Below are 17,587 nucleotides of genomic sequence, written 5' to 3'. Positions count from 1 at the left end.
TAATGTATTTCAGTTTAAAAAAACAAAAGCTATGGTTAATCGCATTATTTAAATGGTTAATGTGGATATATAAACATAAACATACATAATACTGTGAGATTATGTTTATTATTGATATGATATGATTTTCCAACTACCTTTAAAGACAAGAGCTTATTGAAATCATGTACGACGCGTAGTCCACTGTATAAAAAAATTATAGTATGACATTTGATAAAAGGTAGAAGACAGAAAATATGACAAAATGAAGAAAAAAAAACACCTTAAACAACATATTTATTTATGTACTATTTGACAACAAAAAATTCGAAACTATTATAAACTGCGGAGAGGAGATTCGAACTAGGAGCAAGGAGACGAGCAAACTATTTTGTCAATTAACCTAACCTGCATTTGCACCTATCGATTTGTATACAAGATATATATTATGTATCTGGTATATAAAGATACTATATATACTATTTAGTGCATGAATCTACGTACAAATGGAAATGAGCTCATACTTCAAAATGAACTGGAGCAATCATAAACTACCTAATTTGATTATACTTTTAAAAAAAATCGTGCTTTTCAGAGCAACAAATTTATTATTTGAAGGTAGAAATAAAAAAGAGAGGGAAATTTAAACTTATCTACAATCTGACATGTAGAATAAAAAGAAAAAATACAAACACTACTTTGTATTTGTGACACAATTAAGCAGACAACATCCTCAATCTCTTAATTATGTAGGAATTGCGTTTGATTATTTGTTTGATTATTGGAACTATTTCAATCTCATATTTATTGGATAATATTTTTCGTCGAAGAAGAGGATAGCAATTGTTGAATTAGAAATGTGAAAGTAAGTGTTGTGCCACTAAACATGTAAGTTTCAATTAACAACAATGTCTTAGAAGTAAAAAAAAAAAACCACATTAAAAAATCAAGAGATTCTCCATTTCACTTAAAAAAAACACGAATCAAAATTAATTAAAGGTATGTGATAAAGATTTGCAGTCATACTAAAATGTTTTAATCATCGTACCTTCTATAATGGAGAGAAGAAAGTATAATGCTTAAGAGGAATGTAGTTATAGCATTCATCTGCCGTTTTACACTCAGATGATTATTCATGCAAAAAAGAAAAAAGAAAAAAAGAAATTGCATAATCATTTGATTAATGATGTGGTAATTAACATTTAAATAACTAAACGCCTTGCAATTTGATTTTTTTTTTTATCGAGATAATCATTAAACGATGACCTAAAAATAGACCACTCCGATTAAGAGATGTGAGAGAAAGTTGAATAGAAGGTGAAAAATTAGGCAAAAAAAAAGTAGGAGGTGAACACTGTTGACATTTGACAGACATGAACAAAAATGATCATAGAGAGGAAGGATTGGAAAAAAAAAACAAAAAAGGAAAAATTGTTGGTCAGAAGAATAAAATAGAAAAAAAACTCATATTTTGATTATGTCGAATAAAATTCCTCTCTTTCTCTCTCTCTCTCTCTCTCTCTCTCTCTCTCTCTCTCTTTCTCTGGAGTATGCAGAGTCTGCACTATATGTATGTCTCCGTTACTCCCTCATTTCTGTTGTGTGTGTTCTGTGTTGAACGTGCAGTTGAGCAGTTGTGCAGGTGAGTTGCAGAGAATTTCACAAACCTCACATCACACCCTTCAAAACCCATTTCAAACTTCAAGCTCTCATATTTTTTCACTCACCAAGATCGCCATGGAACTCTGTTTCAATCCAAACCCAAAACCCATTTCACCTTCGCCCTCACTTTCCCGCTAAATGCCCCAAACCCACCACCATGATAGGCCAACCTCACCAACCCCACACTGCTTCAGTTTCACCCGCTTGCTTCTTTCACTGAAAACCCATCACTTCACTTTCTCTCACTCACTCACTCTCACTCTCCAATTTCCACTCTTTTGAGTCAATGGCCTCCACAAATTCAACCCCAACAGACCCATCTCTCTCCCAAGATGACATAGCCGCCAGGGCCCTCAACAAGCGCTACGACAGTCTGGTCACTGTTCGAACAAAGGCCATAAAGGGCAAAGGAGCTTGGTACTGGGCTCATTTGGAACCCATTCTCATTCGCAACCCCAACACCAACCTCCCCAAGGCTGTCAAGCTAAAGTGCTCACTCTGCGACGCCGTTTTCTCCGCTTCAAACCCGTCCAGAACCGCCTCTGAGCATCTCAAACGGGGTACTTGTCCGAATTTCGCCTCTGTTTTGAGACCCAATTCATCGGTTTCGCCGGTTCCGATATCTTCCTTGCCTTCTCCGTCTTCGCACAATCACAGAAAGCGAAGCTCTCAAATGGGTACTGTTCCTTGTCCTATTTCTCATGCTCCTCATCATACCAGTTCTACTTCGATACAGGTTCATTCTTTAGCTATGATCGAGTCTTCCCGCTATTGCGGTGAACATAATTACTCACAATCTCCAAATCCAGTTGGGATTGCTACTAGTACGGGGCCAAATCAGCAGCATGTGGGGTTATCGGGTGGGAAACATGATTTGGGTGCTTTGGCAATGCTAGAAAATAGTGTGAAGAAACTTAAGAGCCCCAAAACGTCTCCTGGTGCCACGCTTAGTAAGGAGCAGATTGATTCTGCACTTGAATTACTGTCTGAGTGGTTCTACGAGTCATGTGGGTCGGTTTCGTTTTCGAGCCTCGAGCATCCCAAGTTCAGGGCTTTCCTTAACCAGGTGGGCTTGCCTGCACTGTTACAGCGTGAGCTCTCGGGTGCTAGGCTTGATGCAAAATTTGATGAGGTCAAAGCTGAGTCAGAAGCTAGGATCAGAGATGCAATGTTTTTTCAAGTTGCTTCTGATGGGTGGAAAAGCAAGAATCCTTGTGGGGAAGAAAACATGGTTAAGTTCATGGTTAATCTTCCCAATGGGATTAGTGTTTTCCAAAAGGCAGTGTTTACTGGTGGGTCAGTTTCGTCAAAATATGCAGAGGAGGTATTGTGGGACTCAGTTACTGATATATGTGGGAATGCTGTGCAGCGTTGCGCGGGGATAGTTGCAGACAAGTATAAGGCCAAGGCATTGAGGAACTTGGAGATTCAGAATCATTGGATGGTGAACGTGTCCTGTCAGCTTCAGGGGTTCATTACTTTGATTAAGGATTTTAACAAAGAGCTTCCACTCTTCAGGGTTGTCACTGAAAATTGTTTAAAGGTTGCGAATTTTGTAAATAGCACCTCTGAGGTTAGGCATGCTTTTGAGAAGTACAAGATGCAGGAACTTGAGTATGCTGGGTTGCTCCAAGTTCCTTCACCCAAATGTGATACTTCAAAGAACTTTGCACCTGTTTATGCAATGCTGGAGGATATATGGAGCTGTGCTCGCATACTCCAAATGGTCGTCTTGGATGATTGCTATAAGGTTATATGTGTGGAGGATCCAATTGCCAAGGAAGTTGGAGGGATGATTCAAAGTGAAGGATTTTGGAATGAATTAGAGGCAGTTTATTCACTTGTTAAGCTAATCAGAGGGATGGCTCAGGAGATTGAGGCTGAGAGGCCATTAATTGGGCGATGCCTACCCCTTTGGGAAGAGTTGAGAACAAAAGTAAAGGATTGGTGTGCCAAGTTCAGCATTGCTGAAGGACCTATTGAGAAAGTAGTTGAAAAACGATTCAGAAAGAACTACCACCCTGCATGGTCAGCTGCATTTATACTTGACCCACAATACTTGATGAGGGACACTAGTGGAAAGTACCTTCCACCATTCAAGTACTTGACACATGAGCAGGAGAAGGATGTAGATAAGCTCATTACCAGGTTGGTTTCCAGGGAAGAAGCTCATGTTGCATTAATGGAGCTCATGAAATGGAGAACAGAAGGAATGGACCCGCTTTATGCTCAGGCTGTTCAGGTTAAACAGCGAGATCCTGTAACTGGAAAGATGAAAATGGCGAACCCGCAGAGCAGTAGACTTGTGTGGGAAACTTGTCTAAGTGAGTTAAAGACACTGGGGAGAGTTGCGGTGAGACTTATCTTCCTCCATGCAACCTCATGTGGATTTAAGTGCAATTGGTCTTTCATGAAATGGATGTGTGTACATAGGCAGTCAAGAGTAGGCCTGGAAAGGGTACAGAAGATGATATTCATTGCAGCTCATGCCAAACTTGAAAGAAGAGATCTCTCTAATGAGGAAGAAAAGGAAGCAGAGCTGTTTGCAACTGCAGACGTTGAGGATGACATGCTGACTGAGGTCTTTTCGGATGCACCCACAGTGTAATGTTTTTCTTTTTGACTCCTCTAGGATTCTGTAATTGTAGGATTTATTGAATTCTTTCCTCTTTCTTTTTTCTTCTTTTTATACTTCATGTCTAGTTAAAAAAATTTCAGCGATATTGCTGGGAGGGAAGGATAATGTGGAGGAATTTTGAACATTGTATTACTGGAACTGGCATATCTTCATGATTCTACTGAAATAGTCAATCTCTTGCCATAATATGATTGTGGGTTTCTTGGGTTTGTACTTTGTAAAGAAGAAGCCCTTTCATCTTTATAATCATAAAAGTGGTCCAGGAAAATGATTGAATATATGTTGTAACATCTTTTAAGAGTAATTTGAGATATATATATATATCACTTTTTGCTTAATATGGTGTCCATCAAAATCCAAAACTTTCTTCATTATAATCATAAAAAAAGAAAATGGAAAGCTTTTTCCATTGTTAATATTAATTGTTGGCTGTTGTTCTCCTCCTTCCGTATGAGATGTTTACTTTGTTGGCTTGATTGTAATATTCTTTTGGTAGCTCGATTGTAAAATTGAATTAGTCCTCCTATTTAACACCTTCTATTTTATTGCTCCTAATCTAATATTTAGAGAATTAGATGAGTTTACGGAAAAAAAATAAATTTGGCTGTATATGGACTAGCGTGCAAATTTAACTTTTTCTCTTCTTGACAGTTTATGCATGAATGATGTATATGGTGGTTTTAGTGTTAAAACAATGTTGCAGGATGCCCAACATAGTTACATCAAAACAAATTGGACAGTGAAATGGACACATATGCATGCTAGTTTGTCTGACTCAGAAGATGAGGGAAAATGAAAGAAGTATATGAAAGTTTAGTAGAAAATCGACATGGGATGGGAGCACCATTGTTGAAGTGATGCCTAGATGTTGCAGTAATAATGTGGATTAGAGTTACCATAATAAATAATGTTATGAATCTGTGAGAAATGAATGCCAAACCAATTTTTGGCCTTTTGATGGCTCATTACATCCAGCCTTTTCTGTTCCTCAATTTTTCGACTTTCAATGTTTGTTTTAGTTATTTTCATCACACAAGTTCAACTTAACAATGAGTGTACCCAAAGTCTAACATTGGTTGAAGTGCCCATCATTAAACTTTCATGTACAATTGTTAGTTTTCTCTGCTTTTAGGAAAATAGGAAGGCTTGTGTATGTGCTGAACATGCAGTCAAATTCTGACTTAATTGGCCTTCCTGATGAGGTAGAGTTAAGTTTTCACAAAGGGATGCCAATTTTGGCTTCTATGCTAAATGTGTTTGAAGACAAGTGAAGTACCATGCTGAAAACTATATTATAAAGACAATTTGATACGTAGGAAGTTCCATTTCTGGTGTCCTAAGATCTCAGAATCAGATAAGTTTCACATATAGACAAGCACCCTTATAAGATAGCAAACCTGTGCTTAATAACATAGAATTGGTTATGATGAGCAAGATTATGTATGTTGCTGTACAACCTGTCCAAATTAGCACTGCTGTGGCCTCAGTGTCTTGCCATGATTTAATCTCTTGTGTGTGACTGTTAAGAAAGTGGCAACATGCATCTTCTAGTTGTTTTGATTTGACAATCCTAACATCTTTTAGAAAAATATTCACAATCTGACTTCAGCTCAAATCTAGGGTTTTCAATCCTTTAACTGCTTAAGGTAGTCTGTTTGTGTTTTTCCCTGAAATATATAACTATCGTATGCACTCAGGTTGTTTTCCGAATTATACTTATATACCAGAACTATGGAACTATGTAGCTAAACTTAATGTTTGAGATGAGTGCCACCATACATGCCTGGTTTAGTATAGAACTTGTGTTTGCTTGAGAAAAGAAATTCCTAAAGGACACAAAAGTGGCATTTGTTTGAGATCTTTGACACTTCCTTTCTGCTGCAGAATGGGGTTGCTTGAACCAGTTGTGTGGATGGCAAACCAGGCTTGAGTCATCACATGGGTCAACCTTGTAAGAACATGAGAGCGAATCTTTGTAGCCAAAGACGCACTTCTCACGGATTAAACTAGGCATATCTGCTGGTATATCAGTTTCTGAAATTGAAGAGCCCACCATGAGAAGTGGGAATCCATCTCAGTGCTTTAGTTGTCATGGTCAACGAAAAGTAAGGTATAAGGGGCTCTCTCTCTCTCTCTCTCTCTCTCTCTCTCTCTCTCTCTCTCTCTCTCTCTCTCTCTCTGTGTATGTCTATGTGTCTCAATCTTTGTTTTTCTCTCTCTATGTGCATTTATTGATATGTTTTGAATTTTGTACTCAGTTATTTCCCATCATCTTCGGTAACTTGTTGTTTAAACTTTTAAACATTCCAATTCTTAATCTCCAACTGGGCCCTTACAGACTTCATTTCTCAACGTTGAAGATTTAAGTTTTGCACAGTTATCAGTTAGGCCTGCCATGATTGCTAAAAAGTCTTGAGCAAAATGGAAGCAAGGAGGGTTGTCGCCAAGAGGAGGTGCATAAGATGGCTGAAAGGGATATTGCAACGAACTTGAACTGAATTTGCATGTAAATCTCGGCTAGTAATGTTGACTACAAAAAATAGGTTGGTGGTTTTACTGGTGTTGATGTTATATTTTACATTATTATTTCACTTGTTACTTATACACTTAATCCCCATCCCCTTTTAACAATGGCTCCACCAGGGCCCATATTTTATGAAAACTGCCAACTTTAAAAAACAAATCATATTTGAGTTTCTGCTGAAAGATTTACACTAGCTGTTAACCTAATACAAGATCTTTCTTTCTGCAGGGAACTGATATGAGCTGTGTGTATATACACGTGTATTTCATTAGTGGTTGAACTGGTGAGAAAGAGCCTAGCCTTGTCGTAATAGCTTGAAAGTGAGAGAACATGTACATTCTATTCTATTCACTATGTACATACATATACACATTAATATATTTGTTTGCAGAATTCTGCAAAGTGGATTCAGGCAACCTGTTCTTGGCTCTAGCAGGTGATACATTCAAATTTAATTACTCATGCTTTTCGTGAATGATAGGAAATAATGATACATGGGAGATATACAAAAACAGAAGTGTTCCAAGTTTTGGAGAAGTATTACACTTGATGATGCAGTTTCGAAATGTAAACTTAGTTGAGTTTTTTCAAAAAGTAGTTTGAATGAGCAGAAAAATGTGCAAAATACCAAGTTGGTATGTAAATGAAGCAGGGTTTTCACTTTATGGTTGAGTGTAGTTAGTGGAGGAGTAGTTTCTGCTAATTTTACCTTTGATTTTGGTTTGCTACTCAATTTAGCGGATCCTGTCGGCAAGGCCAGGCAATACTGACTGCTCACCAACTAGAAGGGAAAGGGAAGCACTTTTTTCACTTGTATAGTATGGGATTCATTGTTCACTCCACTCATGTTTTTGTTAAAGGTAAAGTAGATAGAATGATTAGTATAGGACAACACTCTTTTCTACAAGAATCTTCACACTTTCAATGCTCCTCCATAATTAGCTTTCTTTATATCTCATCTCCCCTCTCTTTTTATCTTTCCACTTAATACTGCTCTTGATTGTTTTTGAATTTTTGAACCCCATATGATCCAATCCGTGTACATGAGGTGAGTTGATATGAATTTTGGTAGGTATTTATTGATTGTGGCCCTTCTTTGCCTTGTATTTATTGTATTTTTGGTACCTTACTTTCATCAGGAAACAAGAAGAGTTTTCTTTCTTTGTTTGTGTTACGTTTTGTTGTTGTTCATCAATAATTGAGAAAGCTCACACAGAAAAGTGAGAAACTTGGTCATCATAATATAATACTGATCATTGAATTCCGATTTATGCAGAGATACAGATCATTTCTTAATCCAAGTAGTCTTTTTTGTAGTTGATAATTGAAAATTGTTGTGGGTTTTGCACATGGCTCGGTGAAAGTAAAAGGTTAAATTGGCCATTGATGGTGGGGTAGGGGAAGGATTATATGTACCAGACTTGGTGTTTTCTTTATTTGGTATATAAATACAGTGTTTCTCTATGATTTCAACCACATGAACTTCAACCATATATATGATTTGTTATTATGACAATGATAGTACTCTAATCAATTTTGATTCACAAATTGTAGTATCTCTAACCACTGAGCTAGCAAGCACCTAAAAGTTGTGGTCCTTGAGTTTTGATTATAATGACTGAGCTATCCACTTTATCACTAGTCTAACCAATTGAATAGACTGTGACAAATTATGCTGCCCATATCATCCAATACTTAAAATTGACCTGGGGTGAAATTTATGGTCATGTAATTCATGACCTGCAAAGACATGTACCAGAAGAGAAGAGAATGCTAGGCTCTGACTTTGAGTGATTGATACATAGCGCGTGGGTAACTGATGCTAGCATTACTTGAATGAAAAAAATGAAAATGCTTGGATGTGCATCAGAACTCAATCCTAGCCTTGTCTTGCTAGTTTTCAGACCCAAAAAAGATAAAAAAAAATGCTTGTTTTGCTAGTCTCCTTGAATTGTATTACTATTTTTTTCACATGGTGACTTTTTTCACAAAAGGCCTATCGATGTAGTTTTTTTCCTCCCAATCCGTGACTGAATTGGTATAACACATGAAAGTGGCCCCTATAGAGAAATAAACTATGAAAACTTTTTCTTGTCGTTTGGAAAAACAAAATATCAACAAAAATTTGTATCTAGGGCAAAACCTAAATAACCCATTGATAAGCTTCGTCTCATGATATTTCTCTTTTCAATGATGGAAAAAATCTCACTCAAATTCGAATCTCTCATTTCCCATGAATTAGAAAAAATAATTCGAAAAAATAAATAAAAAATCTATTCGGCTTCCCATTATTGTTTAAAATAAAATCATACTAAAACCACCGATTCTGTATCTTATTAAGACTGATTTGTTTTTTTGCCTTCCCAATAAATAGAACTGGATTGTGATTCATCCAGCCAAAAAGTTAGAATAATCCATCTGACCAGCCTCACCCGTAGTCATTATAATTTTTGTGATTCAGTAAATACCACCCAAACGAAGAAAACAAATTAGTGCAGCCATCAAATCTCCAATTATCTCATAAAATAGTCATGATACATGATCATTACCAAAACCCCCTTTATACACTCTCCTCTAATATTCCTCCTCCAATTTTATGATTACATTTTTGTACGACTTTAAAGTTGGCCACCAAAAACATATTATTGTACTTTATTTTTGGGCAGACAGTTTTTTCACATTGGTCCACGTTTAAAGCTAAGGCTTCTAAAATCAGTAGGTTGAATGATTATAACCGTTAGGTTTGCCTTTTTCCTTGCTTGTGGGCTAGGGAGGGGTAAACATCCACATTAAGCACAACATTTGAATCCAAAACTATTAGGTTTTAAGCTAAGTAAGGTCTACAATCTAGGCTAGTCATGGACGGTCCTATTGGTAAATGCCATCCATTTTCCAACACAATTTCATCCGATTAATTGCAGAGCTATTATTGAATGGCTGGATTTAACCCTTCAACACACCCCCATCAACATTTTCCGTCAACATTTCACCTATACGACCAATATCCAATTTGGGCCCTTGGGTGCCCTAACCCAATGACCCAGGCAAGTCCATAATATCCAGTGGACCCTGGGAGGCAACGGAAAGGCTAGAATGAGGAGGTTGAGTGAGGAGGTTATTTGAGGAAGTGAAATCTCACCATCAACAACCAAAAACAAAGTACATGGAGGGGGGGTTGTGCATTGGGGGGTCCACACCCCTTTTGATGGTGAGATGGGCCTCCTCAAATAACCTCCTCAAATAGCCTCCTCATTATAGAAGCTCAAAGCTTGCTAATGGGCCATAATTTAAACAATTCAAAACTCAAACACAACATCCTTGATCAATAGCAAAAACTTTTATTCAGACCAGACCTGTGTTATATTGGGCTGCATTACTATTACTTTACATAGATACATCATCAGCATGGTGTAAGCACACCATGCTCTACATGTACAAAAACAAATGCAAAAACAAATGCACTAAAGTTAAACAAACGGGATTGCATAACTATGTTCTATATAAAGACCCTAACCTGTTCGTGTCATTTTGAATTCAACAAAAAATTATTGAGATCAGGATCGTATAAACAACAGGGTATATTTACTCGCCATTTACTCGAGCACTAGCTGCCTCCAGTTGTCCATTGCGTATCTGATCACCGATGTCTCTGACGTGACCAGGACCATGGGGTATAAAAACAGTAGTGTTCTTTGAGTTGTTGCCAAGGTCTTTAATTGTGTCAAAGTACTGAGTGATCATGATCAGATCCATCACCTCCTTTGCTGAGGTTCCTTCCACCTTGCCTGAGAAATTCAAGATGTTCTCTCTTAACCCATCAGTGATTGCCTGCCTCTGCCTGGCAACACCAACTCCTCCAAGGTACTTGGCCTCAGCTTCAGCTTCTGCCCTTTTCACCTGAAGCACCTTCTCTGCTTCTCCTTTGTATACATTAGCAAGCTGGAGCCTTTGAGCTGCAGTACAGATGCTTGATTTTTCAGTAACAAACACAAGCATATAGGCTAGACTCCTTTAATTACCAGCCCTTAACAAATATAAAGACTGCAGCAATTCATTGACTTTTGGAACTAAGTAGAGATATAGAACAAATAGGTAGAGTTTTTAAGATGACATTGAGTCATGGTTTTTAACGGTCCAAGGTTAAGAGAAGCACCGTTATATCTTTACAATTTTGATTCAATCAGATAATAAAACAAAGTTTGGCCACTTGAACATATACAGAGGTATAATGAATCAAGCCCAAAGTTGATTTATAGCTTAGCATAACAACAGAAACAAAGCATTATGAGCTAGATGTCATCAAGAATAACTTGTCAAGAACATATAAACTCCTTGAGTCACAAAATAACTGTTATATAACAAATAGAAAGACAGAAGAGACATAACTGAGTAAACCGTAGCACATGGGGTAAAATCTCTTTTATCGCAAAAGCAAGAGCCTAGTGGCTAGTTGCCGTTCCTTAACAGGCTTCTTCAAGTAGAGTGAGAGATTTCTCAGTATTATGCGCAATCAGGAGTTAGTACTATTGTTGCTGTCATTGTTTTGTTTTTCTTTTGGGAAGTGAGGACGATTACTTTATAACAGTCATTCAAACCCTTGATTTGTCTAAAAGGTTATCTCGCCTATCTATAACACAGTCCCAAAAGCTTGTTCACAAGACTTGGGGCTAATAAAAACTTTTAGTCCTACAATAAAACGAGTCCCCAAATGTGTCTTCTTACTGCAGATACAAATCGAAACAATGTCCAGGTTTAAGATTACCAAAAAAAGAAAAAAGACAAATTACCTGCATTAATCTCATTCATTGCCTTGCGCACAGAGGCATCCGGTATAATGTCAACCATCAGTATGTGCTCTATGCTGTATCCATATTCTCTCATAACCTGATCAGCAATTTCAGCATAAGATTTAATAAACCATATAGAATGAAAATTCTTGTAAGGAACTAAAGAATAGATCAACAAAATTTTGTCTGAAACAAACGAGTAAGAAGCAACCACAATAACCAAACCTAATTCAAGAACAACTCATTGAGAATTGCGATGATAAGATGGTAAGAATCATACAGTAAACACTTCATCTCATAATGTCATATGTTATGATAACCCAATGCACAGGCCTGAGAAACCAATATATTTAAGAACCCTAAAAATACAAAAGACATCCAAGAATCTGGTTACCTTCTCAAGTTCCTCCAAGACAGCTTTAGCAACCTCACCCTTCTGTTCAAAGAGGTCATCCAATGTCATTCTCGGCACCAGAGCTCTAACCACTACACAAAAAACAAGCCAACACACCATCCCTCCTCATCATATGTAACTAAATAAAAATTAAAAACTAATAAAACAAAATGGTTATTACGACTTACCATCAAAGACATAAGCTTGAATCTGCTCTTTGGGGTTTTGCAACTCATAAAAAGCATCATCAGCATTCTCTCTCACCACCCGGTATTGAATGGAACACACTAATTGCACAAACACATTATCCTGCCAAATTGTACAAACATTCAAACACTAATAAAATACATATATATAAAATTACTCCAATTCTTGCATTTTCTTTATGAATTTGAAACAGACCTTGGTTTTGGTCTCGATGCGGACATCGAGAGAGGAAATCCTGGTGGAGAGGACACCGGCGACCCATTGACCAGCGCACGGGTTCAGGAGATGGAAACCGGGTTCGGCCAGCTTCTCGAACCGGCCCCACCTCTCCAAGATGCCTATGCTTGCTTGGTCTACGCAGGTAAAAAGCCCAAAGCAAGAATTGCCCATCTGGAACTAGAATTTGGTTAGGTTTTTGCTGAGAATTTGGAAACTGTAGACGAAATGCTAACAGAAGTTCACGACCGACGACGACTATTTATACGCTACGGGAAGATAGACCGACTTTTGCACGATTGGGCGTTTCGATAAGAAAGTCCTATCTCATCGTAGTCCAAAATGAATAGTACAGTATTCTGTTATCCAATTGTAGTCCAAAGTGAATAATACAATTATAGTCCCAATTCTAAATGTTATCCGGCTTCAGATTGAGCTCATTTGGGAGTTAAGCCCAACCTTTCTAGATTAATTTGGGTTTCCAGCTTCTTATCCAAAGTCTTGGTGGGCTTTAAATCTCAGAAATAAACGAGGAACGTTTGGGCTATAATTTCTATTCCCTACTAAAAAACTTCCTACTGCTAGGAGTGTCATGGCCGTTGTTTGGTATATTGGTACAAGGCTGAACTTATTAAAACGACCAACAATCTAGATCAATGGAACCCATAAGGACTTGTTTGAACTAAACTCCAATCTAGTCCAAGTGAAGCCACCAAACGAGGTCTAAGGGTGCTTTATAGACACCTGATATGCGTCTCACTTATAATAAAGATATGATTTACAACGTGGTTCGTGATGTGTGGAACGAAGAAAGTGTAACGACTCTCATCAAAGAGAAAAACAATATATGGGCACAAAACCACTCCATACTCCACATTTTCTAGCCGCTTATGAATACATACATGCACATGCATTATAGATTCTTGTCATTTTTCTTATTCGAACTTTTTAGACTAGAAAGCGAGGCAAAGAAGACATGGTACAATGTTGAAGTTACCACGCCACGCATACCATGTCCCCTTCCAAGGATGCGTAGCATCCAACCAAGAACCCTACAGACCCACAACTTGTTTGTCTACACAATGCTGAACCCACTCCCCATTTATCATCACTGTCTCAGTGCTTCTTCCATGCTCCCTTAACTTCTTCACGAGATATTTCCTGGAAAGCCAATCATGGAAAGGAAAATAAACTCTGGAAAATACAGACAACAAAAAAATAAAAAAATCAAGTCAATTTGATTCGACCACACAGAAGCATTCATTCAGTCATCATCTCTGTCATCTGATCTCTCTAGCAGGATTGGACAGAGGATGGGGAATCTTACACTGCAAGAGATAGACCACGAGACATGACAATTTATGTTTTGTGTTGCTCTGTTATGACTGTGTTTTGTTAGGGAAACCACTCGATCGGATCTAAGATCTCTGTTGGCCTTTCTGGGGGCAAGGATGAGACCCTCTTGCAATATATTTATACTTAACCCACATATTTCTTGTATATATAAACAGGGTTTAGGGTTGATAAACATATATTAAGACTAACCTTCTTTTTTACGAAAAAATATTTTCAGTAATTGGACAAGTTTTGGTCAAGAGGTTTGTACGTACAGCCCGTACACAAGAGGACTGCATGTGTGTATTGCTCATGAGATGATCTCTAGAGTTTTTATTTAAATATAAGTTTGCTGGTTTTTGCCTCAGATAACATGGGCGCTTATAATCCACCTTATGCTGTCTTTACATATAGGACATCACAGCTAATCAATGGAGATTTGGAAAATATTTCAAGAGCCAAATAATTAGCGTCGTGCAAAGTAGAATCTTATATATTGTATCATGTATTAAAATATTTAATTAAACGTTTATGAGTTGCCTCCCGGAAGCTAATGATCTCTTAAGTTCTTTTAATTTGTGTCAACGGTAAGATTAAGAATCCGATTCCTATCTACTCCTTTATTCATAATTTCCTTTTTTTTTCCTTATAATTAAGAGGTTTTGTTGGTTTTTTTTTGTTTTTATATTTAGAATGTTAATAGATAAAAGCGAGAATCAAACTCTTGTTGTGCATAAAAGTAGGCGCGATTCGTTGTAGCTATAAGCCATCGCCTTTAAAAATAGCTAATTTACAATTTGGTAATAGAATGAGTGAATGCACGCACAAGATTTCTTTAACTACCATGACTTAGCCAATACTTTGGGCAGACAAACTAGTACTAAAGGACCATAATTATTTATCCTAGTTGGTACTTGTTAGTGTTCTTTATCTCATTTTCTAACATGGCCAGTTGGATTACCAGTGTATGAATTTAAAAGCAACCGGGGTCGAGTGCCCCTATATATATGTGAGTGCTTCTAGGTTCTATCCAAAGCCAAAGTTGAAGCTTCATATTGAGATTTGAGAAACACAAAAATAAGAAAAAAGAGAGCTAGCTAAAAACACATAGAACACACAAATGGCTTGCTGGTCTGCTGAGAATGCCACAAAAGCCTACCTCAAAACCTTAAAAATGGTGAGTCTCCTTTTATTTTCCAAAAACATCAAAGGATTTTTTTGCACTTTTCTCCTAATTCCCATATCAAATTATCAATAATTTCTAACTTGGTTTTTATTGTGATCTTAATTCAGGGCCAGAAGGCAAACGAGCCCGATGTGGTTGAGTTCATTTCAGCTCTAGCAGCCGGGAACAATGCACAGCTAATGGTTGTGGCTTGTGCTGGCGCTGCTGACTCCACCATTCTAGCCCTTCTTGCTGCTGCTCAGCAAACAGGCGGTAGAGTGGTCTGCATCCTTCGCGGGAACGAAGAGTTGCATTTATCCGAGAAAATCCTTGGCATCAACGTATGTCACATTGAGTTTGTGATTGGGGAGGCCCAAAATCTTCTTCTAAACTACTACAAGGAGGCTGATTTTGTGCTCATTGATTGCAACCTTAAGAACCATGAGGCCATTCTTAGAGCAGTGCAGATGGGGAAGAAGCAAAATGGAGCTATTGTTGTGGGGCATAACGCTTTTGGCAAAGGATCGTGGCGGTCCGGCGGATCGAGAACTCAGTTGCTGCCTATAGGAGGTGGATTGTTGGTGACAAGAATTGCAGCCCCAAAGAATGAAATCAGCAAAATGGATGGGATCAATGGTAGTGGAAAGAAGAGCCACTGGGTTGTCAAGGTAGATAAGTGCACAGGTGAAGAGCATGTGTTTAGGGTCAGATCATCATTTCCACAAGGGAAGGGGATCGCAGCATAAGCTTAAACTTTAATTGAATTACTTGCTCCAAATATCAATTGGTTTTGTTTTAAGAGAGAAGACTTAATTTTCCCTTGTGTTTCTTCTCTCAGAACAAAAATGAAGCATTAGCATCAGATAGATATTATTAGTTCCTTTTTGGGAAAATGTATATAGCAAGTGATGTACATGTAACAGTTATATTAAGTCTATTTACAATTGATGGTTTAGTTTGTTTGAAGAACAGGGCTGAAGAGCAATTTTTGATGAATGAAAAAGATTTAAAAGGTTGTGCAGAATCTGCAGATCAGGTCTCTGCCCAACCAGCATACGCTTCGTATTGCACAAGAAAACACATGCATACATTATACATAGTTTGAGAAGATCAGTTGGTCCATGCAGACCCTGTCCCCTCTAAAATATTATATATCTTTGATTGCTTTGAACCTCATTTCTCATCACCTTCTCACCCGCACGTTCCCCTTATTATCTTATAGTTTCTTAGAATTCAATCACATTTATGAGAAAATTGAAAAGAAAAAGTTGTTTGTTATGATAGAATAGATGTTGTGTTTGCTAGGGAAATAAATTGATCGGATCTTACATATATTTCTGTTGGGTTTCTGAGGACAAAAACAGGTCACAGGAGCAATATCTCATCATTGAATTCTTATTATAAGAGTTTAGACTCTGATTTTCTAACTCTATTTCTGGCCGTCTTTCTTTTTTATTTCTTCATTATTGGCTTCTTCAATTTATGAGATCTTTTTCTCTATTTCTTTCTTCTCTTAGTTTTGCTTTTTTTTTTATGATCTGAACCGCGAGGTGGTCCTGGATGGGCCCTAACTATGGGTGGCACATTTAAGCCTTAACCACAATCCAGACTAATCCCCGCTCACACCGGGTCGGCCCGTAAGGGGTAAAGTGCTGGCCAAAGTGGTGACTCCATACGAGAGCAGGGATCGAACCCCTGACCTCTCTTAAGGAATGAGAGTGCCGAACCACTCACACCAACCACCTTGGTTTCTTAGTTTTGCTTTTCAGTTGGGCTGCAGTTACCTTCAGCCTAAAGCAGATAAAGTGTGGGGAAGATGAAAACCTTTCGCTTATCAAAGGCTAGGAGGCTTCTTTTGCTGAAAGCCCAATAATAATTTTGGATTCTCCTTCCTACTTATTGCCCCAAAAATGGAATCGTAATGGGTCGATAATTCAACTCTTACCGGGTCTGACTCTGATTCCCATTAAAATTTTATACTTCTATATAAATATTTATTTAAACCGTATAGCCGCATTTAAAAAAATAAATATACTCGGAAAATATTAGTATGGCCGCGCGGCTATAATGTTTAAATGAATTCGAATGTTTAAATAGTACAGCCGGGCGGCTATACCGTTTAAATATATTTGGAAAAATTAGTATAGCCGATCGGCTATACCGTTTAAATATATTCCAACAGTACCGCCGCGCGGCTATACCTTTTAAATATATTCCAACAGTACCGCCGCGCGGCTATACCTTTTAAATATATTCCAACAGTACAGCCGCGCGGCTATACCTTTTAAACAGTATAGCCGTCCGGCTATACCTTTAGAATGTATTCGAATATTTAAATAGTACAACCGTGCGGCTATACCTGTTAAATATATTCGGAAAAAGTCATAAAGCCGGGCGGCTATACCTTTTAATTATATTTTTGAAAAATTGGTATAGCCGTTGGGCTATACGTTTTAAATATATTCAAATATTTAACAGTACAGCCGGCCGGCTATACTATTTTTTAAAATTTAAATATATTCGGAAAAAATTAATTTATCCTCGCGCTATACTTTTTAAATATATTCGAATATTTAAATTGTACAGACGTGCGGCTATACTATTTAAAAAACATTAGTGTAGCCCCCCGGCTATACCGTTTAAATATATTTGAAAAACTGTTTAAATATATTCGGAAAAA

The 17,587-nt window shown here is 37.6% G+C and overlaps 3 protein-coding genes across 7 annotated transcripts; 2 read left to right on the top strand and 1 right to left on the bottom strand.

Moving 5' to 3' along the window:
• Positions 1–1,454: 1,454 nt before the first annotated feature.
• On the top strand, positions 1,455–8,205 carry LOC110764696 (uncharacterized). Of its 5 annotated transcripts, XM_021967706.2 has the most exons (6): positions 1,455–4,245; positions 6,164–6,389; positions 6,618–6,822; positions 7,032–7,086; positions 7,195–7,239; positions 7,542–8,202. In XM_021967706.2, the coding sequence occupies exons 1-2, from the start codon at positions 1,928–1,930 to the stop codon at positions 6,207–6,209; spliced, it is 2,364 nt and encodes a 787-aa protein (XP_021823398.1). In that variant the 5' UTR covers positions 1,455–1,927; the 3' UTR covers positions 6,210–6,389; positions 6,618–6,822; positions 7,032–7,086; positions 7,195–7,239; positions 7,542–8,202. The 5 variants fall into 5 exon arrangements, with proteins under 5 accessions (XP_021823398.1, XP_021823396.1, XP_021823399.1 ...); XM_021967704.2 differs by having other exon boundaries at positions 7,195–8,205; XM_021967707.2 differs by lacking the exon at positions 7,542–8,202 and having other exon boundaries at positions 6,657–6,822; positions 7,032–7,214.
• A 1,916-nt stretch (positions 8,206–10,121) lies between these two features.
• LOC110764738 (SPFH/Band 7/PHB domain-containing membrane-associated protein family) lies at positions 10,122–12,683 on the bottom strand. Its single transcript, XM_021967757.2, has 5 exons — positions 12,387–12,683; positions 12,173–12,293; positions 11,985–12,076; positions 11,591–11,687; positions 10,122–10,756 (listed from the first exon to the last, which is right to left on the bottom strand). The coding sequence occupies exons 1-5, from the start codon at positions 12,579–12,581 to the stop codon at positions 10,386–10,388; spliced, it is 876 nt and encodes a 291-aa protein (XP_021823449.1). The 5' UTR covers positions 12,582–12,683; the 3' UTR covers positions 10,122–10,385.
• A 2,083-nt stretch (positions 12,684–14,766) lies between these two features.
• Positions 14,767–15,851, top strand: LOC110764760 (DUF1442 family protein (DUF1442)). Its single transcript, XM_021967782.2, has 2 exons — positions 14,767–14,919; positions 15,036–15,851. The coding sequence occupies exons 1-2, from the start codon at positions 14,863–14,865 to the stop codon at positions 15,651–15,653; spliced, it is 675 nt and encodes a 224-aa protein (XP_021823474.1). The 5' UTR covers positions 14,767–14,862; the 3' UTR covers positions 15,654–15,851.
• Positions 15,852–17,587: the final 1,736 nt, after the last annotated feature.

Source organism: Prunus avium, chromosome 2, assembly GCF_965620075.1.
Source record: "Prunus avium chromosome 2, drPruAviu1.hap1.1, whole genome shotgun sequence".
Classification (NCBI taxonomy): Eukaryota; Viridiplantae; Streptophyta; class Magnoliopsida; order Rosales; family Rosaceae; genus Prunus; species Prunus avium.
This window is presented reverse-complemented; position numbering and strand designations above follow the sequence as displayed.